The 22,989-nt window shown below is 41.1% G+C and overlaps 1 protein-coding gene and 13 non-coding genes across 15 annotated transcripts; 6 read left to right on the plus strand and 8 right to left on the minus strand.

The window, feature by feature from the left end:
* The first annotated feature begins 248 nt into the window (after positions 1–248).
* Positions 249–12,439, plus strand: gba2 (glucosidase, beta (bile acid) 2). Of its 2 annotated transcripts, none has more exons than XM_023396795.2 (17): positions 249–442; positions 4,280–4,371; positions 4,615–4,730; positions 4,946–5,164; positions 5,378–5,617; positions 5,795–5,897; positions 6,229–6,382; positions 7,156–7,281; positions 7,520–7,704; positions 8,010–8,114; positions 8,214–8,321; positions 8,640–8,791; positions 9,188–9,294; positions 9,961–10,103; positions 10,275–10,390; positions 10,541–10,732; positions 11,320–12,439. In XM_023396795.2, exons 1-17 carry the CDS (start codon positions 249–251, stop codon positions 11,542–11,544), a joined length of 2,577 nt encoding a protein of 858 aa, XP_023252563.1. In that variant the 3' UTR covers positions 11,545–12,439. The 2 variants fall into 2 exon arrangements, with proteins under 2 accessions (XP_023252563.1, XP_087027407.1); XM_087171281.1 differs by lacking the exon at positions 249–442 and adding an exon at positions 3,261–3,346.
* Positions 12,440–13,364: 925 nt separating this feature from the next.
* trnan-guu (transfer RNA asparagine (anticodon GUU)) lies at positions 13,365–13,438 on the minus strand. Its single transcript has one exon. It is a non-coding gene; the product is annotated as a tRNA-Asn (tRNA).
* A 323-nt stretch (positions 13,439–13,761) lies between these two features.
* Positions 13,762–13,835, minus strand: trnan-guu (transfer RNA asparagine (anticodon GUU)). The gene has a single exon. It is a non-coding gene; the product is annotated as a tRNA-Asn (tRNA).
* A 1,527-nt stretch (positions 13,836–15,362) lies between these two features.
* Positions 15,363–15,436, minus strand: trnan-guu (transfer RNA asparagine (anticodon GUU)). Its single transcript has one exon. It is a non-coding gene; the product is annotated as a tRNA-Asn (tRNA).
* Positions 15,437–15,978: 542 nt separating this feature from the next.
* Positions 15,979–16,052, minus strand: trnan-guu (transfer RNA asparagine (anticodon GUU)). The gene has a single exon. It is a non-coding gene; the product is annotated as a tRNA-Asn (tRNA).
* A 113-nt stretch (positions 16,053–16,165) lies between these two features.
* Positions 16,166–16,239, plus strand: trnan-guu (transfer RNA asparagine (anticodon GUU)). Its single transcript has one exon. It is a non-coding gene; the product is annotated as a tRNA-Asn (tRNA).
* Positions 16,240–16,496: 257 nt separating this feature from the next.
* On the plus strand, positions 16,497–16,570 carry trnan-guu (transfer RNA asparagine (anticodon GUU)). Its single transcript has one exon. It is a non-coding gene; the product is annotated as a tRNA-Asn (tRNA).
* A 415-nt stretch (positions 16,571–16,985) lies between these two features.
* trnak-cuu (transfer RNA lysine (anticodon CUU)) lies at positions 16,986–17,058 on the plus strand. The gene has a single exon. It is a non-coding gene; the product is annotated as a tRNA-Lys (tRNA).
* Positions 17,059–17,524: 466 nt separating this feature from the next.
* trnak-cuu (transfer RNA lysine (anticodon CUU)) lies at positions 17,525–17,597 on the minus strand. The gene has a single exon. It is a non-coding gene; the product is annotated as a tRNA-Lys (tRNA).
* Positions 17,598–17,729: 132 nt separating this feature from the next.
* Positions 17,730–17,803, plus strand: trnan-guu (transfer RNA asparagine (anticodon GUU)). The gene has a single exon. It is a non-coding gene; the product is annotated as a tRNA-Asn (tRNA).
* A 2,863-nt stretch (positions 17,804–20,666) lies between these two features.
* trnan-guu (transfer RNA asparagine (anticodon GUU)) lies at positions 20,667–20,740 on the minus strand. Its single transcript has one exon. It is a non-coding gene; the product is annotated as a tRNA-Asn (tRNA).
* Positions 20,741–21,259: 519 nt separating this feature from the next.
* Positions 21,260–21,332, minus strand: trnak-cuu (transfer RNA lysine (anticodon CUU)). The gene has a single exon. It is a non-coding gene; the product is annotated as a tRNA-Lys (tRNA).
* A 221-nt stretch (positions 21,333–21,553) lies between these two features.
* Positions 21,554–21,627, plus strand: trnan-guu (transfer RNA asparagine (anticodon GUU)). Its single transcript has one exon. It is a non-coding gene; the product is annotated as a tRNA-Asn (tRNA).
* Positions 21,628–21,921: 294 nt separating this feature from the next.
* On the minus strand, positions 21,922–21,994 carry trnak-cuu (transfer RNA lysine (anticodon CUU)). The gene has a single exon. It is a non-coding gene; the product is annotated as a tRNA-Lys (tRNA).
* Positions 21,995–22,989: the final 995 nt, after the last annotated feature.

The following is a 22,989-nucleotide window of genomic DNA, read 5'->3' on the forward strand; positions in this document are numbered from 1 at the left end:
ATTCAGAGCTTGTCAGATGAGATGCGGTTTGTCCCGCGGGAATGACAATTTGAAGTTTACTGATCCAATTAAAAAAAAATAAAAATTTAGGCCACTTGCAGCCACCACCTCAGTGTTTTTGCTCCATCGTGAAGGCACAATAGATTGACTCTGCTGACAAAAGGGGACAGATCTGTGCCTGTAGTCACAAGTATTTCCCTGCTCCCATTCACCACTTTAAGATCCCTATTGCAAGAAATCCTGCTAAAATGTCTTCGGAGTGGGGTGAGAAATCCACAGCGGACCTCATGAGTAGGTATGTCTCCAAGGAAATGGGATACGGAGTGCCCAAGGAAGGTTGGCGCATCTGTCTGGCACATGAGTTCAAGGAGAAGAGAAAGCCCTTTCAAGCAAAAGATGTCTCGCTGTCCAATGTCTGGGAGCACGTTGGCCTTGGAATCAGGTGAGACTTTCACTCTCTGGCCCTTCACTAAATATACAGTCAATAGACTGAACAGAGAACTTTAGTTATTATGAGATGCAGAAAACATTCATTTAACAATGGTAAATATTTATTGTGCACTCACTACTCACTACACACCCTGGAGATTTTTCCTGTGTTGGGACGGGCTGTTTCACTCCATTTAACCCACGTGCATGTTTCCATGGTCTAGTATCTGGGGAGGTATTAGTGTCATATTTCTCAGCCCACACACCTGAAAGAGAGAGCAGGTGTGAAGTGCTTTAAAAAGATACATTTCAGTATCACAGTAACACCAAAGGAAGCATTTGAACAATAAAAAAGCATGAAACTAGTTGAATATTAAATGTATTTAAAACTGATAACCACAGTGTATTGCCTTTGTGTGTTTTTGTCAATATTGGCTTAAGGAATAAGTCAGTTGTAGTGTCTGTTTGTTTTTGTTCTGTGTACAAATGGAAGCACCTGATTGAAGTGGTGACTGTCAGACAGGTTATTTTGCAGTGGTCTCAGCCATTCTGTTGTGTGCAGATGATAGACAGTTCTTAGTGTTTGTTGTATTGGACAGTAATACTGCAATAGATTTCTCTATAGATGTTCCTTTAAATCAAAAGGTTGTGGTGAACTTAAGACATTACTAACACACTTTCTGTTTCAATGTGCATAAAGTTCACTCTTTAAAGCGTTACATGAGCTACAGGTTAGTTTCAAGTTCAAGGTGCAGTTTATTTACCACTGCATAACTTCAAACCCTCTCCAGCAGTAAAGGCAGGAAGGTTGAGGTGGCCTATCATTAACAGTCCCACAAACATGACAAGAAACTCTAGGCAAAAAAATCTAGCACTGATCTCCACATCTGTTATTTTGTTATGTTATTTTTGTTTGCTATCTCAACAACCTGCTGACATCTGAGATACAAAAGCAGTACATTCTGCAGCTTTAGTGAACTCTCGGGCAGACAGACATGCAACACTTATCCATTAAATCCAAATAGCGTGGCTTGACTGAGGAGTTCTTAGTTGTGTCAGTGAGTCCCGTGTGACAGTCGTCAAGTCTGCTCTTTAGTGATCTGGACTGAACGTATTTCTTGTTCATGCTGACCCCCTGTACTTGTTGTTTTCGAAACAAAACAGATGCTTTGACTGAATAAGTTTATATACTTTTAACCCCCCCCCACCAAACCATCGCTATTGCTGCTTCTACTTTTACACTCTATCTCCCCACGAGACCCCTGCAGTGCAGTGCTCTAACACATCTTGTAAGCCCGATAGGACATCATGTAAATTCCTTACAGCTGTAAGCCAACAACAATGGTGTGTGTTACTTCTGTATTATATGTCATGGTGCTCTGCCCCAACAAGCTCTAAGAAAACAGTTCATCCGTGTTAAAACATAAAAGCTTGAACTTGCTTCACTGTTCAGAAATGTGTTGCAATGTTGTGGTAAAACAAACATGCTGCACTCTCAGCTTAGGCTCATAAAAGAGCTCTTTCATGCTCTCCCATTTCTCATCCAAGGTGTGTCTCGGTCACTTTATCCCCATGGCCACATATGTTAATTATTGCACTGATTAATACGACAGCAGTTACTCAGGAGGAGGAGTTTGTTTAGAGGGTGTTAAAAATAAGGTTAGTATAAGTCACACCTTTGGCTCTGCATCATTTGAGCGAGAGGTATAGCAAGTGAAAGGCTTGCCAATATTTTTATGAACATATATAGGAATATTATATAAATTATTGTTAACTGTAGCACAAAAAGTTAATGCAATATTTTACAATTAAACTTTGTGGTGAAAGTAAGACATTTAAGAAAGACAACTGGCATAACTGGCCCAGAATTTAAAAGTGTTGCCTATAAAGGTCACCTCGTCTACTGTCATTATAAGTAACGTTGTTTTTTTTTGTTTGTTTTTTTAACACATCAAAAGCTTCCACTGAGCTTCCGCTAGCCTTGAACGTGCTCATTGGACCAGTGGTTGTATCTACCTACCATGGTAAATGTGTTTGTGATTGGATATCAATAAGTAGGACATAAAACTTATTGCTATTAAATGTGCTACAGGCCTCTTTAAGCAGTATGGTTGTATGCTTCAGCATACACAGGTTACTGTACAAGGTCGGTATTCACAGGTCGAGATCAGGGTGAGGGCTTTTGTTTGCATTCCAGCTGAGCTGCGGAACAAGAAGATCCTGACGATAGCGTAACCTGCCATAGCTTCAAATAATACGCTTTAACTGAACCCATTCATCTCCTACTGAGTGGAGCTGTATCGGCGGGCCATTGTTGTTTCTCCGGACTGAGCTTTCATGTGAGGTTATTGTTTGCAATACAGTCAGATGCTGTATTGTCCTGCACAGCAATTAAACAGCTGCACAGGATCTTTCTCAGCAATAGAAAGCCGTTTGTGACTTAAAAAGTCTTGATTATTCAGGTATGTAAACAAAGTAGGAATGCTAAGCACAAACTTATCCCCCTCCCTGTTTTGACTTCTCTTGATGTAGATAGTTGTTGAGCTGCTCCATGACATTAATGTCGGTTACTATACCAGAATTTCCTGCAATGAATTCTAGGGGAGGTGAACCACCTCCCCTGAAAAAAGGGCTATTTCAGGCAGCAAATGCCATATATTTAACAGGTGTGGCTGTTGTTTAGGGCACATGACCATGATCATGAGATGAGATGCATCAGGATCTCATCTGTGGAAAAATTTCCTGGGTGAAACTCTGCTATACTAGCAATATAGAAATATTTGTGGATGCTGTCGTTTTGGCGTCTTGACAACAAAGTTTGCATACCTGTCTGCACAGAACTGTCTGTAGTGATGTCACCTGCTCAGTTTTACCAACAGGAAGCAAATTGAAGGCCAGAAACGGCAGCACCTGCAAAGTAAGTGTTTAGTCATTGGTGTTGTTCAACAAACTGTCAGCTTGCTGCAGATAAATTATGATCTTTTAATGCAATGGGACAGTAAGTGTCTTGCTTATTACACTCTTACTGTCTTTCTCATTTTGCTGGGGCCCCCTTGAGACCTTTCAAGGACCACTGAAAGGGATCCACTTTGGAAATACCAGCAAAAAGTTGTTGTGTATTACAACACTTAGCTAAAAGCTAAAGCGATGTAGGCTAAATGTAATGGGAGGCATTATAAGCACTGCAGCCAGCGCTGTGCTGAACTAATGGCCTATCTAATGCAATACAACAGCTCAACCAAAAACAGCAGCTTCATACTTTTTGAACAGAAACAGATTAATGGCTCTGAGGTTGAACTCCTGAGCCTCTGGCCCCAGGCTCCAGGAGTTGTTTGAGACCTTTTGTAACATAGCCTAATTAATATTTTACAATACAACCCTGGTGCAATTGCAAGTTCTGCACACAGACACCCACATGCACTAACACGTGCACGTAACCACACTGTTTACATCAACCACATAAAGTAGAGCTACCACTTTGACTTCATTCCCCTCATTGCAAGTGTGTCCTGCATGTAGCTGCAAAATTCACTCTTTTCTCTCTCTTAAAGTGTGTGTGTGTGTGTGCGTGTATACGCGTGTGCATTGTCCAGCTTAGGCTGAGAGGGCAAAAGGCTTGGAAACAGCTGTAACTGCATTAAACTGAGTATGAATGGAGACAAGTAAACAAACGGGGAGGACAAGCTTGATTACTAATTGCATCCTTAATAATGGTGTTATATCTGACTTGTATATTTGTTGATTTCTCCACTTGTTTTCAGCTATCTTCATTAACTTTAATACTTGCATCCTTCCACTTATGATTTGTAAGGTGATCAGTGTACTGTATACTGTGTATGTGTTCAACCAGGTATCTAAAATGGTGGTACAAGAAGACCCAGGTGGAAAAGAAGGCTCCGTTCATCGATATGTTTGGTGCCCAACCGTTGCGTCAAATATATGGTGAGTTCAGGTCTATCTTGCAGAAAAATATGCTCAGTTTCTCGAATTTTCATGTTGAAAGGCTGAATTTGAGAGGGACTAAGTTTGCATGGGAAATTTTCAGGGCTGTCTGATGAAGCCTTTTGTAACTTGTTTTTGTATTATTATCTATGATTAGATAAGAAACACTTTATTATCTACTTTAGGATGGCCATTGCTCTAAGGTGACCAACCCCCCCCCCTCTGTACTCTACTAATTTGCAGGTGCTCCACTTGGCGGTATTGGAGGAGGTACCATCACAAGAGGTTGGAGGGGAGAGTTCTGTCGATGGCAACTTAACCCTGGAATGTACCACTACAAAACTGTCACAGCCAACCAGGTATGCAGGATCCTAAACAGGCTGAGGCTCAAGCAAAAGCACACTACATCGTTAAGAATGACTTAGTCACAGGATATTTATCTGGCTTTATATATTTTGGTGTACAATAGTTTGCTGACTCATAAAAAAACTCCTTTAAATGGCTCCTAATATAAACAGAAACAAAGGATAAAAAAATTCACTGTTTTCATTTTGCTTACTTTTCTTTATCTTAGTTCACAGTTTGTTTGCGTCGTGGAGGACAAACAGTTTACCAGCAGGTGCTATCTGTAGAGCGTCCTCCCACGTTACAAGGCTGGAACTGGGGCTACTGTGGGGAGTATGCCTTCTACCACGCCCTGTACCCCCGCGCCTGGACTGTGTACCACCTGCCGGGACAGAACGTCACCCTGACCTGCAGACAGATTTCCCCTGTCATCCCCCATGATTACCAGGTAACAGAGGCATCCCTGGATTTCATTCAGTCCGATATGAGTTATGATATTTTCGTTTGGCGTTTGCAGTTCCAACAGGTTTTGAATATTCTTAAAAGTTTGTTGATTGAGAAAATAATTTGAAAAAGACTGATAAATGAAAGTAATTAGTCATTTTGTTGTTTGGTTTATATATATTTAAATGCCTCAAAATCTCTTTCTTATTTCTCTCAGGACTCAAGTCTCCCGGTGGCTGTATTTGTGTGGGACATAGAGAACAAGAATGACTACGACTTAGATGTCTCCATAATGTTTACTATGGTCAATGGGTCGGGACACAAGGACGACAAGAGCGGGGGACACTGGAATGAACCATTCCACCTGGAGAAGGAGGGGGAGGCAGTGTCTGGGGTTTTGCTACATCACTGCACTACAGTAAACCCATACACTCTGTGCATTGCAGCCCGAGAACAGGTTTGTAGGTAGTTGCTCAAGCAATTCCCAGGGAATAAACTAAAGATTTGAAACAATAGTCTCTGTTATCTGGAAGTGGATTTGTATTGATTCTTAGTGAAATCTGCTGAGTTAATGAGCATTAGATTTTAGATTTACCAAGAATGAGAGTGTTTGTTTGTGTGCACATTTTAACAGCCTGACAGGGAGGTCAGTCACCAGACAGCGTTCAGCCCAAAGGGAACTTGCAGCAGTCTGTGGAGTGACCTCATCACTGATGGACGACTGGACTCTCCTACAGGTCAGTGCTTAAAACAGATTGAGGAAGGATCAATGTAAAATGGAACAGATGTCTAAAGTTGGCGGTTACTCAAAATGAAGAAGTAACATTAAAAAAAGAAGTGGGGAAAAAAGTTGAATGAAAGGATATGATGCATGAAAAGCCCAGGCTATAGGAAGGCACACTTTACTTGGGGCTTGCTTTTAAAGGAAAAAAGTAAGATGGTATTTCACAATATGTACGTGTATTTAATGTAAATGATTTCAGTTCTGTTTCATGCAGTGTGCTAAATAATATGACCTATTCTAACCTCCCTCAGTAACCTTACATCCTCCTTGTCTTACCTCTGCAGGTTCCTGCCCGCCGACGCCTAGGGGAGAGAAGGTGGCAGCAGCGTTGGCAGTGGGCTGCTCGGTGTCGGCTCAGAGCTGTAACACCCTGGAGTTCTGTCTGACTTGGGACATGCCCAAGATCACCTTCGGTTCCAGGGAGAGGGAACACATTAGGTATGCAGCTAAAGTTTCTGGTTTCCTCTGTTACATTTGCATTTTACATTAACTGAATGGCATTGGCATTGAAATGTGCTAAGAAATTATATTATTCTAAATATTTTCCAATGGCTGTGATCGTGTGATGTTTGTCTTAATGCATTACACAGGTCATCATAAGATAGTAGGAGTCTCTCTGTATGTCAGCTAGTACAAATTAACTGACATACAGAGAGACTCCTACTATTTTATCATGACCTGTGTAATGCATTAAGATTTGGCATGTGGCTTCACTGCCACATGCAGACACTGTTCCCTTCAGCTTTGTTTGCTCCATTGTCATACCTGTTAGGTTACGATACCAAAAACCACACTGGTGTTGTCATGTTTACTTTCGTAGCTGTGGTTGTTGGGTTTGGGTCAGGCTGTTGGTGTTTATTCCTATTTCATGTCAGTTTCAGACCATAAAGCACAGTTCAACACATTTCTTGCCTGGATATTTAATAGTTGAGGCACAAAAAGTTTCAGTGATAGGTAATTCCCAAACAAATCTACCTTCAATGACATCTCCTATTTCAAAGCCTCAGGTCCAACTGAAAATGACACACCTCAAACCAAAAAAAAAGAGTAAAAAATAGTAATGTAATAAAAATGTTAGACATTTAAAGGCTATTAAGTGTTGTGTATTAATCCAAATACAACAATTTCTGCTTTTGTATTTGTTGCATTTGTTCATCAACATGAAGCGTTCTTGTGCCAACATCACCAGCTTGTTGCTTTTCTGTTTCCAGGAGATATACTCGTTACTTTGGGACCAAAGGGGATGCGTCCCCCTCTCTCAGTCACTACGCCCTAACACACTACAAACAGTGGGAGAAGAGCATTGAGGAGTGGCAGAGACCGATTCTGCGGGACAGGTAGTTCACAGCTCTGAAAGCTCTGTAGGTTACATGAAAAATGATCCCCAGACAATGATAAATAAACCAATGATGATAAATTATGATTACCTCAGCACCAATACATATGGTTTCAATTAGTTTATCAAAGTAGACATCCCATTTTCAAACCATTATTGCTTGAATTAATAGTTGAATTTAACACCTCAGCAGGTAAGCACTGTTTTACCTTGGCTTGTATTGCATTTGTGTGTCACAGTTCTCTCCCTTCCTGGTATAAATCGGCTCTGTTTAATGAGTTGTACTTTGTGGTGGATGGAGGGTCGGTGTGGACTGAGCTACCAGAGGATGCTGATGTCAGTGGCGGCGTGCGCAGTGAAGAGGGGGGGCTCCCAGCTCAGCCTGCTGTCATCAAGGAGTACGGCCGTTTTGCCTACCTAGAAGGTAAGTGCCGAGGGAAAACAGGTTACAACTAATTCATAATGTGACATCTAATACAAAAGTGAACTGGAAGTGACAGAGAGTAACTGGTAATTATGTCTCTTACCATTTTATTCATTTATCTGGCCCTTCATGGTAATACTTAATACTTATAAAAGCTGCTCTCACTGTCAAAATTATGAACTGACAGTTTCAGTTTTATGGTTTTCATCCATGTGGTGAGAACTAAAAGTAATGTGGCCACCATGCTTTTTTGTATTAAATATGTTTTTTATGACATGTATTACTAAACCATTATTGGTTCTCAGGTCAGGAGTACAGAATGTACAACACATACGATGTGCACTTCTACGCTTCTTTTGCACTTATCATGCTGTGGCCAAAACTTGCCTTGAGTCTGCAATATGATATTGGTAAGTCGAGTGGTGTTATCTTGGTGTTTCATCAATTCTTTAACCATGTGTGTTTGATAAAGCGCAATACCAGTCCTCACAGCATTAATTTCTTCTCAGCTGGCAGTGTGGTTCAGCAGGACCCAACAGAAAGGCTCCATCTGATGAGTGGGCGGTATTCTCCAGTCAAGGCCAAAAATGTGGTGCCTCATGACATAGGAGACCCAGGTAGGAGGAAGACTACATTAATTACAACTCTGAAGGGCATAGTTTGGAATATTTTTTTTGATGTTGCAGTAAACCATTTTAGAACTAGTGGTTTTGCACATTTTAGCACATTTATTTCCCCACAGAACATCTGTTACTCAGAACTGCTGCCATGTTTACCATGTTTTTAGATTTACTACCTTTCAGGCTGTTGTTTCTTTTCAGTTCTGTATCAAATGAAAATCAACTTGCAGAGCCTTCAAACTTGCTTTAAACTGGTTATCTTTCAATTTTGCTGCCATGAAGTATCTCTAAGTACTATATGATGACTGTCCCCAGATGATGAGCCATGGCAAAGGGTGAATGCCTACCTCATTCATGACACTGCAGACTGGAAGGACTTGAACCTGAAGTTTGTCCTGCAGGTCTACAGGGACTTTCATCTTACCCAGGACAGTCAGTACCTGCGGGACATGTGGCCCATCTGCCAGGTATAACTGACTGATGCAGGCTTTATAATATTGTGCTTTAGACTTGAATCAATTCAGACATGAGTGACATAAGTGCCTTCAAAGAGTTTTTCCACTGGTGGTTAGTTGCACCGAGCCATGCTGTAGTTTACATGTACTGTGAATGAAGCTCTGCTAACTTGGTGACGAGCACAATGCATTTCCTTAAACTTCTTCTTAGTAAAAGATTTTCACAAGTTGCTACCTAGCAGGACCACAGTGGTGCTGCTCTGTGCGGCTATTCTCTGCTGCAATGCTGCAGTGGAAACACAGGTCATCTACAGGAAATTCCAGATTGACTATTCTCTGTGTAAATATGTGAAGGTCATTTGAAATATTAACACAAACTCTGTTGTCTTACTCTGGTCAATCTGTCAGGCGGTCATGGAGTCGGAGATAAAGTTTGACCTAGATGGCGATGGACTAATAGAAAACTCTGGATATGCTGACCAGACCTATGATGGCTGGACAGTGACTGGACCAAGGTGAGAGTTTAAAGAGTGCACTCTCCACCAACCTAAAAAAAAACTACAAGACTCCATCCTATAGGTTGTCTTATATCCCCCCCATTTCATCTATTGTTATATGAACAAAGAATAATAAAATGCAAGTAAGTATTTTAGCTTAGGCGCAGTGATATTAACAAGTTACTATTAGCACACACAGCCCATAAAGACACTGGAGTACAAAATGTTTAACCTCTAAACAAATGTAACCCCGTTGATAGCTGCATTGCTTCGCTACATGTGACCTGAGAGCTGTGGTTTAGTTCAGAGGCTGCAGCAAAGATAAAAGGCTTTGTCATCTAAAGCTGGTAGTTCCTGTTTAAACCGTCAGTTTGCTGATTTTTACTTTAAGACAGGGGATAAAGAAGAATCACAATGCACAAAGCTGGGAAATTTACTGAAGACATTTAAATAAATTCATACAGTAGCTAGACTGACTTGATTTGAAGGATAATAAGTTTAATTTGCAGATTTTGTAATATGTAAATAAACTTGTAGATTCAAAGGAAGTAAGGATATTATTACATCACCAAACAAAGTAAATTAAAAATACATTCTTTAAAACATGTATGATGCTCATCTGTAACCTATTACCTATGTAAACCTAGTTTCTCTGGTGTCATTTTGTTTATTTGTATTTTACAGTGCGTACTGTGGTGGGCTGTGGTTGGCGTCCCTGTGTGTGATGTGTAAGATGGCCAGATTGGTAGACAACGAGGAGAAATACCAATATTACAGAGACCTCTTGGACAGAGGCAGTGCTGCTTTTGACCAACTGCTGTGGAACGGTAAATTCAAACACCCATTTGTTGTGCTGTGTTCAGTTTGTATATGGAAGGGCTTCACTTGGTTTACAATAAGTACTGATTTTAAAATTCCAAAGTCCAAATGATTTGTAAGTGTTAGCTGCTTGAGAGTACTGGTGACTTACTTATTTTTATATTTCCCATCGTGTTTAGGCAAGTACTACAACTATGATAGCAGTGGGAGAGACCTTTCCAACAGTGTCATGTCTGACCAGTGTGCTGGCCACTGGTTCCTGAGAGCGTCTGGGCTGGGAGAGGGAGACTACCAGGCAAGTTGAAAGTAGTAAAATGTAGTAGTAGATGTAGTAAATGTAGTAAATGTATAGCCATTTCCTTCTCCAAGGTGTAGGATAGACAGACACCAAATTGGGAATGTTTTCAGATTGGGACACTCAACAACACTTCCTCTTTCTCTTCAGGCTTTTCCAAAAGAAAAAATCCAGACCGCACTAAAATCTGTCTTTGACTTGAATGTAATGAGCTTTGCTGGAGGCCAGATGGGGGCAGTTAACGGCATGCGTCCTGAAGGAGTGCCTGACCGCTCCAGCGTCCAATCAGATGAGGTCTGGATTGGAGTAGTGTATGGACTGGCAGCCACTATGATCCATGAGGTACATTTTGTTGAAACTATGTCAGTGTGTCCTTCTCACCACATCTAGTTATACAGCGACAGTGATTAATTGATAAATTACTTAGTTTGGAAAAAAAAGGCAACTACATCAATAATCGTGCCAAAAATTTGTTGGTTCCAGCTTCTAAACCATGAGGATTTACTATTTTGCCTGGTCTTATACGAATTTAGAAAATAATTAGCAGATTAATCATTGTTAGTTGCAATCTTTTCTGGTTAGTTCAGCAGCTGCAACTGAGGAACGGAACCAGCATTATGTGTTAATGAAATGCATGCATCAACACTAACAAGTGCCGATAGTTCAAAAAAGTTAAACTCACTCTTTCATTTGCGTCTTTACTAGAGGCTAATAGTAATGTCTCATTACTCATGAGTAAATCATTTGCAGGCCTGCATTCTTGACTTTAAGTTTACACTCTTGGTTGTATTCATTTCTGTTTATAAACACACCCTAGAAGTAACTTAATGACAGCTGATGACAAGTGCATGTTTGTATGGCTGGTGGTGTTGACTGTGTTACTAAATGAAACACTGCCTCACACCTCTGCGGCTGACTTTTTTCCTCAGGGTATGCGGGATGAGGGTTTGCGCACGGCGGAGGGTTGCTACCGGACTGTGTGGGAAAGACTAGGCATGGCGTTCCAGACTCCTGAAGCCTACTGTGAGAAGGGCATCTATCGCTCTCTGGCCTACATGAGGCCTCTGAGCGTATGGGCCATGCAGCTAGCCCTAAACACTTCACAGAAGGATCAGACCACATCAGCTCAAACTGGAGACATTGGCAGCATTTGAGAGAAAGTCAGAGCTTAGACTTCAGTCATCATACTGGTGTGATTAGTGAGGTATAATGAATTCCTCTGAAAATGACCTCCAAGCCCTCCTGCAGCCACCACTCTCATCTGCGCTCCCACCTTGCAGTGCTCTGTTTGACTGGTTACAGACCTTGAATTTAATTCTCTACTGTCTTGCTTCAGATGTTTTGTCGTTTGAGGCTTAAGGTCATAACTGTGATGGTTTATGCTTAACAAAGTCAGCAGCTACTGTAGATCATGATATTTTTTAGGTGAGGAGTTCAACATTTTTCAAGAGCCTACAATTGGTTCCTGAGGTGTGCAGTGTAGGATGGTAGCAAGGTACTGTCAAAATCATAGCCAGTATGTAATGCTAATTAAAAATTGACCTTGTGTTCCAGCAACATATGTCTATTTGCACGCATGTAAACACACATGCAAGCACTACATTTAACAGTTTGCAATCATGTTAAAAATGAAGTTTGCACACTTGCAACAAGTTTACGGGCTAAATATTTGAGGACTGTTGTCTGTTATTATACCAGCCACATTTAGTTATTATTGTCTTAAACAGTTGAGAATATCCGAAGGCCTGTGATTTGAATCAATTGATTACTGGATCAGATATATAGGCACTTGAAAAGAGTCAGTTTGAAGATTATTTTTTTCCTCCACTTAAATTTGAATGCTATTATAAGTGATGTAATATGTGATGAGTAGTATTGGAAATTAAGGCTGAAAAAAATATATTTTCTTCTTTTTTAAATAGTATTTGGTGCCTTGTTGCATGTTGGCCTATATCTACAGTATATAAATGTAGCAGCAACATTTACTATGTTTTATAAGATCCAATACCCATGACAATCATGCTGAATAAACGACTGAATAAGATACAACAGGACCTTTGTTGTGTTGTTAATTAATAATAAAAATAAAATACAAATAATTAGCTCCCTGAAGTGATGATGTAAAACCAAAAGTTACACAATAAGATGTGGACAGGTGGCAAATGAAAGGAAAACTTGAATAAAATGGTTCCATCTAAATCACAAGGAGTCTGAGTATGAATGATGATGAAGTGAATTATGTGCTTTGGCCTTCATAGGCATCATATCTTAAACTAACTGAGAACTTATGAGCGTAGAGAACGCTAACTGACATGTTAGCATTCTCCATTAATAAAACACATGGCAATAGCTTTTTTGATTGATAAACTCTTGCACATGCAAAAGGTAGAGGATAAGTGCTTGGGCAGTTCAACTGACTCAAGTTATCCCCTTGACTTTTCCACAATGAGGTTGACATTTGTGGCTCAGAGGGAAATATCTTGTTTTAGGACCAAATTCAAACTAATCACAACATTTTTCACACTATCGGCTATATCCAAATAGAAAAGGTTCTGTAGAGTATTTATCAACACAAACTGTATAAAGATGCAGTTAAACTTTATCACACCATCTCTGCCACCTGTTACTGTTTCAACAGCTGATAGAGATTCACCCACCACCTTATATGCCACCTGTACTTCATTTATCCAGGTTTCCCTGCCCTTGCTGCTAGACAAAAAAATTACAACCAAATGGAGCAGGTTACTCATTTGCACGATGCTACCTGGTTAAAACTAGGTTAAAACTATGCCCCCCGACTGGTCTCTATTCCTTCTTTCATTTAACAACCGAAAATACCACTGCTGGTGATGTGTCAGATTCATTCTTCCACAGCCATATTTTCACTCTATGTTTCTCTAACCCTTACACCTGAGCACAGAAACTGGTTATTCATTTACATGATGTTATCTGATTGTTTAAGCAGAAAATGCTACGTCCCTGGGTGGGCTCGAACCACCAACCTTTCGGTTAACAGCCGAACGCGCTAACCGATTGCGCCACAGAGACTCTTATTAAAGGTCACCTGAGGAATTGTAGATTGACCTGGGGGGGATTATGAAGCCCAGGCATCTGTTGTTTAGGTGTGTGCACTTGCATTGTACACATATACCACTACTGATAATGTGTCCTATTCATTCTGCAATAGTCATATTATTGGGTTAATATCCCTCTTTTTCAAAAGTGCTTTTTGGTAACATGTTTTCAGGAGTGCATTAGGAATCCTTCTTTCCACACTACGTTTGCTCAGCTTATATGTTGTTTATAATCCAAGGGTCATGTTTTTGCCCCAGGTTTCGCTAACTGTGATAATGGAAACTAACAAAACCAATCGTCCCTGGGTGGGCTCGAACCACCAACCTTTCGGTTAACAGCCGAACGCGCTAACCGATTGCGCCACAGAGACTTTTTTCGCACATTTCTTTCCACAAGTCTCCGATCCTCCCCAGAAGTGAATTGAACTTACTTTCAGTCACTTAATAGCTTTTTCTCTTCCGTCACTCTACAAATTGTACAGCTGGTGAGGTTCAGTTTGTGCAGAGAAGAAGTAAACATCCCAATAGTTTTTTATCAAGAGTTGTTTCTTGAGTCCCGATCAACGCAATTGTCGAGCGGGATCCAGGGGTGTGCTCCCCTGGGACAACATTTTGATAAATAGTCCATTGAATTAAATATTCTGATGACTTTTGTGGATACAAATGTACATTATTCAGACATGAGATGAACAAACCCAATACAAGCCTATATTACAGTAGCATCTTTGTGTAGAGCACCAGAGCTCTTGGGAACCTGGGCCTGGTAGGCCTGTTCAGTAATCCATCCCTGCTTTTAACTAGTCACTTACCTGCATACTTATTGCTTGTATAGCATACTGAGACTACAGATACTACAGCCATACCAAGAAAGGTCAGTGGGTGACAATTATAGTACTCAAAAGTAAACTAGGAATTGAATGAATGAATGAATGAATGAATGAATGAACATTGGATTTATATAGCGCTTTTCAAGATACCCAAAGCGCTTTAACAATGGAGTGAAAACATGTTATTCTTAAGCTTGTCAGACAGATTTCTTTTAAATTCTGGTGAGATGCCGTGTGTAATAAGATAGCTTGCATGCTGCCTCGAGACAGACAGATGCGTAAGGGCGAGTTTATCCTCCGCTAATTTCTGACACAAAGTGACGAGTGGATGAGCGATTGTAAACGATAGATCATACTCGGCAATGAAGGAGCACAAGCGAATCTTTAAATCAGCCACGCGATCGGTCATTGAGGGTCGGATATCTGCTGTGGCTTTTGCCCCCGGCAAACGTGAGGTATGTTGAATTGCTCGTAAAGCTGCTTGATGACTAGTGTCGAACTCGTGCCGTGGCAGCACTTTTTTCCCGCTAGTTCCATATAATATTTTCCTTGCACAGAAAGTGCAGAAATATGCTCCTGGTTGCCGGAGTTTTTGACACCAGCTTCCAAAGGGCTTTCCGTCTCTACCCACCTCCTCTATCCAAGACCAACGCCATTTATTCTTTATACCTTTATCGACAAGTTTGATGTCTTCCCCTGGCTTCATAAAGTTGCACTCCATGACTTCGGCTATGTTTCGCGCTGCAATTGGTTGGATTAACATACTTCAAGGAAACAGAGACAAGAGGAAAATGTACCTGGTCAATAATGAAGTTTCTCTCCTACCAGTTATATTTTTAAACCAAGACTTACTGAGTTATTTCTTATTATATATGTGCTTCCTGAATTCTGTGTTTATCCTATTTAAGTGTCAATTGTACTCATGTAATTGTCTCGGATTCAAGGATATACTATTGTTGATGTGCCCCTTTTTATTTCGTCAGTCATTTTCTCTCAATATATCCCTACGCCTCATGGATGCCAGGGAACTGATTTACTGATATTATCTGATAATTTAAGCAGAAAATACTTCGTCCCTGGGTGGGCTCGAACCACCAACCTTTCGGTTAACAGCCGAACGCGCTAACCGATTGCGCCACAGAGACTGCACTGACATGAAGCTGAGGGGGTGTCGGATCGAACTTCTATGCCCACCCACTTGTATCTAATATTTCGATGTATATGAAGTGGGTAATATGACAAAAATTTAAATCGTGTAATGTTAAGCATTTAAATGCAGATAACACTTAATGAGTGTGTTATTACACCCTGCAACTTAGATGTAAGAACACATTTTGAATGCATTTGTCTACAACAATTACCTCTCCTGTTAAGGATCCCTGATGGGTACACATACAGACAATGACTGATTAACAATAAACCACATGTCTAAGCTCTATTGTCTCTCTACAATTTGTAGAAATTTGGGCCTTGAGTCTGCAATAAGATCAAATTCTGATTCACTCTGGAAAAATGTATTGTGTATATTTTTCTTTTTGGTCTGTTTTCTGTAATGCTGTAACTCTTTAATTTCCACCAATTGAAGATTAACTTGTTCAGTAAATTAACCGCTTAGATAATTAGTTTAATAAACTTGAGTTTACTGATTTACATGATGTAACCTGATTATGAAAATCAGAAAACACTACGTCCCTGGGTGGGCTCGAACCACCAACCTTTCGGTTAACAGCCGAACGCGCTAACCGATTGCGCCACAGAGACGACTCTGACATGTCAATGAGGGGGTGTGGCCTCAATCTTCAGTCCCCACCCAGTAGGGTAGTAGGTGGGGATTGAAGATTGAGGCCACACCCCCTCAACATACAGGCAGAGCTGTCTCTGTGGCGCAATCGGTTAGCGCGTTCGGCTGTTAACCGAAAGGTTGGTGGTTCGAGCCCACCCAGGGACGTTAGGTTTTCTGCTTAAATAATCAGGTAACATCAGGTCCAGCCTGTCCTGCCATCTCATCTAACTCACCACCAGGTGGTGATCAGTTGACAGCTACGCCCCTCTTATCCAAGACGAATGGCGGCAGATCTGATGATACGACCACAAAGTCAATCATCGATCTTTGGCTTAAGGTGCTCTGGCACCAAGTACACTTATGTGCGACCTAATGCTCGAACCTGGTGTTTACCCACGCCCCCTACACACTTTACAACAGCTGTCTCTGTGGCGCAATCGGTTAGCGCGTTCGGCTGTTAACCGAAAGGTTGGTGGTTCAAGCCCACCCAGGGACGTACTGTTTTCTGCTTAAATAATCGGTATTTGTCTAACTCAGTGACCTGCTTTCCGTGGTGGTTAGAGAAATGTGGGGTGAAAATCACTGTGACACAATGACAATTACGTTTTAACAGAGGTATGTTTCCAAAATTACTGAATAGCAGAGTACAAGTGAAAAACTTAAAAACCAAAAATACACACCGTTGGCCTCTACTTGTCTAAGGTAGTCACTTTTCATGTCTTCCAAAAAATACATTTGAGAAAAATATACATAATACATTTTTCCGAAGCGGAGTTCAGAATTTGATCTAGTTGTTGACCCAAGAAACCAAACAAACTCGTTGGCTGTAAACCCTTCTTTACACTATATGAATTGAGGAGAGAGGATAGATATCAAAAACGTGTTTTTCACACTTTTTTTCAGTGGTAGCTGCCCGGCTAGCTCAGTCGGTAGAGCATGAGACTCTTAATCTCAGGGTCGTGGGTTCGAGCCCCACGTTGGGCGCAGATATTTTTAACAGCACTGTGACAATTCTCAGGGCAGTGTGACACAGAACTTAGATATCATTGGTGATTTCTGGTGTGGCAACTCTGTTAAGAGTTAGACATGAAACGCAAATCGACTGTATGACATAGCAGTGGGAAAACTTACAGAGTACAAGAACCAAGTAAACAGCCCCTCTCCTTGACATTGTTAGCTTGCTAATGTGGGGTTCAAAGTTTTATTTGTCACATGACAAGGTACAATGTACAGTAGAAAAAGCATTGAAATGAGGATTTGACTTGGCAGCAGGGCAGACTGCAAAACTGCAATAAATAAATAACCATAGCACTAAAATAACTGTACTAAAAACTAAGTATTATATAGTTCTTTCCAAGGTATCATGAAAATTCCCCTATCAAAGAGCCCATGAAACCCTGATAAAATATCAGCCCTATACAACAGTCCACCAATAAACAAAAAACAGACTCGCCCAACGTGGGGCTCGAACCCACGACCCTGAGATTAAGAGTCTCATGCTCTACCGACTGAGCTAGCCGGGCTGTGGGCCACCCCTCCCCCACTCATTCTAACAGCTCTGCTAGTCTCTCTCCCTCTCTCTAAAGCATGCCTCGTCCCTGTTGCTGCAGAGCACACACACAAAGAATGTGAACTGTGCTCCGTGCAGCAACCTTGTCTCTGTGGCGCAATCGGTTAGCGCGTTCGGCTGTTAACCGAAAGGTTGGTGGTTCGAGCCCACCCAGGGACGAGTGTTTTCTTCCTAGTACACTGTAGCTTAACATTAAAATCTAACAGCTAGTACTTCATTTACTTTGTGTTCCTTTTTTCTTTCTTTTTTACAATAAAACATGCCATGTCATTTTAAGGTCATTATTCTCTGAATAATTAATAAGACCAGTGGTTCCAAATGTAATCTTTCAGCGCAAGAGAGCAAAGTATAGCAAGTATAAAATCTGGTCTGGCACGCGACAAATTAAAAGGTTCTATCATTGGCTTTTCAAACAGGATTGGTGACAAGGGACAAAAGGGATTTTCTGCTGAGAGTGACATGTTATAAATTACCTATGTTATATGCGCTTGTTATGTAGCCAAGTTTACTTCTTACCCACCTTAGCTCCACTGTCTGTCAGTTTTTGAATTTCATAAGTTTGGTCACAAGTTCTAAGTAACCACAGCTTAATTTACCTGCACAGCATTCCAAGACTGATAATTGACTGTTAGGTTTATCAAAAGTAGATGCACTTCAGATGGCTACAGACCTGTACTTCTGATGTGAGGCTGAAGAGTCTTCAAGGACTCGGGGGGAGGTGGCATCGCCCTTCTTGACGACATAAAGGGAAAGTCTCCAATTCGCCTGTCTGAGCACACATTTCCTGAAAGGTGGAGAAAGCAACAGACGGAGAGGATGGACTTTTCTCATGTTTGGGGGGTTCGTAGACATGCCAGGGACACATACTACTGATAGAAAACTATGGAAAAGTGCATTTTGCATAATATGTCCCCTTTAACATTTGTCTTGGGTCCAATCAAAAGTGGACAGCTCTAAGTTCAGGTATGAGTGCACCCATGATGCATTGAGGACACATGCAACATTTTTCTTTTTCAAATGGATAAGACCTTATTTCATTGTAAGAGCTGTGCACAGTGCATTGATTCAATCAACCCCTCCACGCCCTGCTCGCGCTTTGATAACAGGAAAGCTGACTTCTAATAAGTCAATTGTTTGTTACTGCGTCCCGCTGTTAATCAAAAGGTTGGTGGCTCAAGCTCCCCAGGGAGGGTTGTTTTGTCTTAATCCTCAACACAAAGCCTGAAAAAGAAGACAAACTATAGATGAAAAAAAACCTTAACTAAACAATAGAGGCAATGGGGGAAGGGCAGAGGCAGGAAGCAGAGGGAGGGTGAAGTTCCGTATGCTTTCATAACATTGTTAAAAGACAGGTCCTGCAGTGTGAACCTTTCCTCATTTAAGCAGGTTGGATTTCTTGAACTACGAATAATTGGCACTGACTCTTAAGAACAGTTTGATTTAATTTTAGTGAGTTGTGTTCCCTGTATAACTATGCAGCAAAGTGACGGGTGCTCTAAGCACAGTTCAGTCTCAGTTGTTAACAATTCAGTCAAGCTATGTCTCATTCCTTTTCATATAACAGCACATTGCATATATACAGTGGCAAGAAAAAGTATGTGAACCTTTTGGAATTTCATGGTTTTCTGAGTAAATTTGTCATAAAATGTGATCTCATATTCATCTAAGTCAAGGGTAGGAATTGGTGTCAGGTTTTAGCATACCTGGAGTCTCGTTAAGACAATGAGTTTGGGGGTGTGGACTAAAGCTACTTTGACTGATAAAAACCCCTCAAACTTTTGGAGTTTGTTTTGCAAAAGAAGAACACGTTTATGTGAGCCATGCCTCGCCAAAAAGGGCTTTCAGAGGATCTACGATAAAGAATTGTTGATTTACATAAAGCTGGCCAGGGTTACAAAGTGATTTCAAAGACTTTAGAAATTCACCAGTCTACAGTTAGGCAAACAATCTACAAATGGAGATACTTTGGGACTGTTGCTACTCTACCAAGAAGTGGACGCCCAGTCTAAATGACACCAAGAGCACAACGAGGACTCATCAATGAGGTAAAGAAACAACCCTGAATGACAGCCAAACATTTGAAGGCATCATTGGAACTGGCTAACATCTCTGTTCATGAGTCTACAATACGTAAAACATTGAACAAGCAGGGTATCTACGGCAGGACACCACGAAGGAAGCCACTGCTTACTAAAAAGAACATTGCTGCACGCCTGAAGTTTGCAAAAGAGCACACTGACACTCCACAGCGGTATTGGCAAAAAGTTGCGGACTGATGAAACTAAGATTGAACTACTTTGGAAAAAACACCCAGCACTACATATGGCGTAGAAAGGGCACGGCATATCGTCATGAAAACATCATCCCAATCGTAAAGTATGGTGGAGGAAACCTCATGATATGCGCCTGGCCAGCTTGCAATCATTGAGGGGAAAATAAATTCCAAAGTTTATCAGAGAATTATTCAGGATAATCTGAGAATGTCTGTACATCAGCTGAAACTCTCTAGAAAGTGGGTGATGCAACAGGACAATGACCCAAAACACCGGAGCAAGTCCACAACAGACTGGTTCCAGAAAAACAAAATCCGCCTTTTGGAGTGGCCAAGTCAGAGCCTCAACCCAATAGAAATGCTATGGATTGACTTGAAGAGAGCCATACACATGAAACGTCCAAAGAATATGGCAGAGCTTAAGCAGTTCTGCCGGGAAAAATGGGCAAAAATTCCTCCAATGATGTGCAGTTCTGATCCAGAGCTACAGGAAGCGCCTGGTTGAGGTTATTGTTGACATGATCTGACATGAAATCTGACATGAAATATCAGATTTTATTCTTGTGTTATTAATTTAGACACATTATATTTGTCAATACCCTTGACTTAGATGAAGATCAGATCAGATTTTATGACATATTTATTCAGAAAACCATGACATTCCAAAAGGTTCACATACTTTTTCTTGCCACTGTATATTAATGTGGGATTTCCATATTAAAATACAGTGTACTAGGAGCAAAAGATTCTCGTCCCTGGGTGGGCTCGAACCACCAACCTTTCGGTTAACAGCCGAACGCGCTAACCGATTGCGCCACAGAGACAAGGTTGCTGCATGGAGCACAATTCAGGGATTTTGACTGTGCTCTGCTGATATAATGGTGGGAGCAAGACAGGCGCATGGGGTTGTTGTGATGACAGATGATGTGGGGGAAGGGGTGTTTCACAGTCTGGCTTGCTCAGTATGTAAAACATGAGGAAGCCAGCACCACATGGGGAGGGCCTCCTTAGTTTAGTCCAGTAGTTCAGTGCAGTGTTTTCCACTTCAGTGATTTCAACACCGCCCGACATGGTCCATAAAACTATTATTATGCAATATAATGGGGGGGCAAGACAGGCACACGGGCTTGTTGTGATGACAGATGATGTGGGGGGAGGGGTGCTTCACAGTCTGGCTTGCTCAGTATGTAAAGCATGAGGAAGCCAGCACAATGTCAAGGAGAGGGCCTCCTTAGTTTAGTCCAGTGCAGCGTTTTCCACTTCCACTTCCACTTCCACAGTGATTTCAACACCACCGGAAATGGTTCATAAAACTCTTCAGTGCTCCTTTTAAAAATATTATGCGCCCAACGTGGGGCTCGAACCCACGACCCTGAGATTAAGAGTCTCATGCTCTACCGACTGAGCTAGCCGGGCTATGGAGACAGGGCCAGTAATTGTCATTCTACATTATTCACACTGAACTATGATAATCTTCAACTTTATATTCAAGGTTTTCTCATAACAAATATCAGACCCTTGTTGCACTACATTGAACAGAGAAATTTGAATTCCTCCACACACCCACACTAAACAGCTAACCTCACTGGTGTGAGATTAGTATTAAACAATGTAGATGGCCACAAATAGAGCATCTGGTCTCTGTGGCGCAATCGGTTAGCGCGTTCGGCTGTTAACCGAAAGGTTGGTGGTTCGAGCCCACCCAGGGACGACAGCTTTTTCATAAATAATAACGGATTAAGCACAAATTCATAACAACAGCAGTTAACACTTGTTATTGTTTTGTGGTCATTTTGAAAACAGATGTGCTTAAATTACAGGAACACGGTCTTTTCCTGGGTGGGGTCAAACTACCAATCAGTTTACCATTGAACATACCAAGTGTACATTATATTTTGATCTTGAATTACTGCCTCATGGTTTAATGCCTCCTCCAACCACCCAAGTTCCTAAGCCACAGCACTGAATAATGGCCATAAGAGAGACACAAAATTGAAAAGTTATGCGCCCAACGTGGGGCTCGAACCCACGACCCTGAGATTAAGAGTCTCATGCTCTACCGACTGAGCTAGCCGGGCTACTGACAAGGCTCCAGGAAGTGGCGTTTATGTGCAGTCTCCTATATTTTGATGACTACTGGAAATGTTAGAGCATTAGTATTACCAAACCATTTTACCTTTTCCCTTGCAGCTGCCTAATTTAGCCAGTACATTTGATTTAAGTCTAATGAAGGAATCCTTTTATTCCAATCCTTTTGTTAATTAAAGAGAAATGGTACCTAGACCTTAATCAAATAGGATGATTAGCGCCATCGACCATGTGCGACCTGAACTTAGGTTAGATACTTTCGACTACTCACTCTGCCTCCATCTTCTCCACATTTGCCAGTACGTCAGCGATTGAAACACAAAACACACAAATTAACGACGTAATAGGTCAAATTCTGTGTTTCACCTATCGTTAGTGCCTAACCATTAACGCCTAACCGTTAACGCCAAATTAACGGTAATTAAGTCAATGATTTGAGCTAACGATGCTACGTGCGCAGGCGTTTGTTAGCATGTTTTACTTAACAGGTATGGGTCCCACAGTAATTCCTCCGAAATTAACACTTGTATATTACACTACAAACTTTTGGTGTTACAATTTAATCATAACAAATTATTGAAATTATATTTTATACGAGTCATTCTTACCGTAAAAACGGGCTAGTTGTTAGCTAGCTGACAGCTCAGACCTTGGCTTGATGGTGGTCGGTGCCTCCTGTTGCGCCTCACATAAATAAAACTTTGTACACATGCCTTTTACAAGCTCGAACCTTAGCGGTTAGATAAACTTTATCTTCATATTAAAGCCAAATAACGGTGTAACAACGTTTAACGTATCTGTTTAAGTGCGACACACCTTGGACAAGGAGACGTCAACGCGACGCTTTTTTCCAACCACGAGCGACTTACCTCAGAGGCGAGGGAGCGTGTGCTGCTGGGTAAAAAAATAAAAAAACAGCCGGAAATGTCTGTCTAAATTATAAAGATTTATACTATTATTTTCTTTATTCTACCTTAACAGGTCT

This window comes from Seriola lalandi, unplaced genomic scaffold (assembly GCF_002814215.2).
Source record: "Seriola lalandi dorsalis isolate HSWRI2012SDOR001 ecotype SW California unplaced genomic scaffold, Sedor1 jcf7180002054983, whole genome shotgun sequence".
Lineage (NCBI taxonomy): Eukaryota > Metazoa > Chordata > Actinopteri > Carangiformes > Carangidae > Seriola > Seriola lalandi.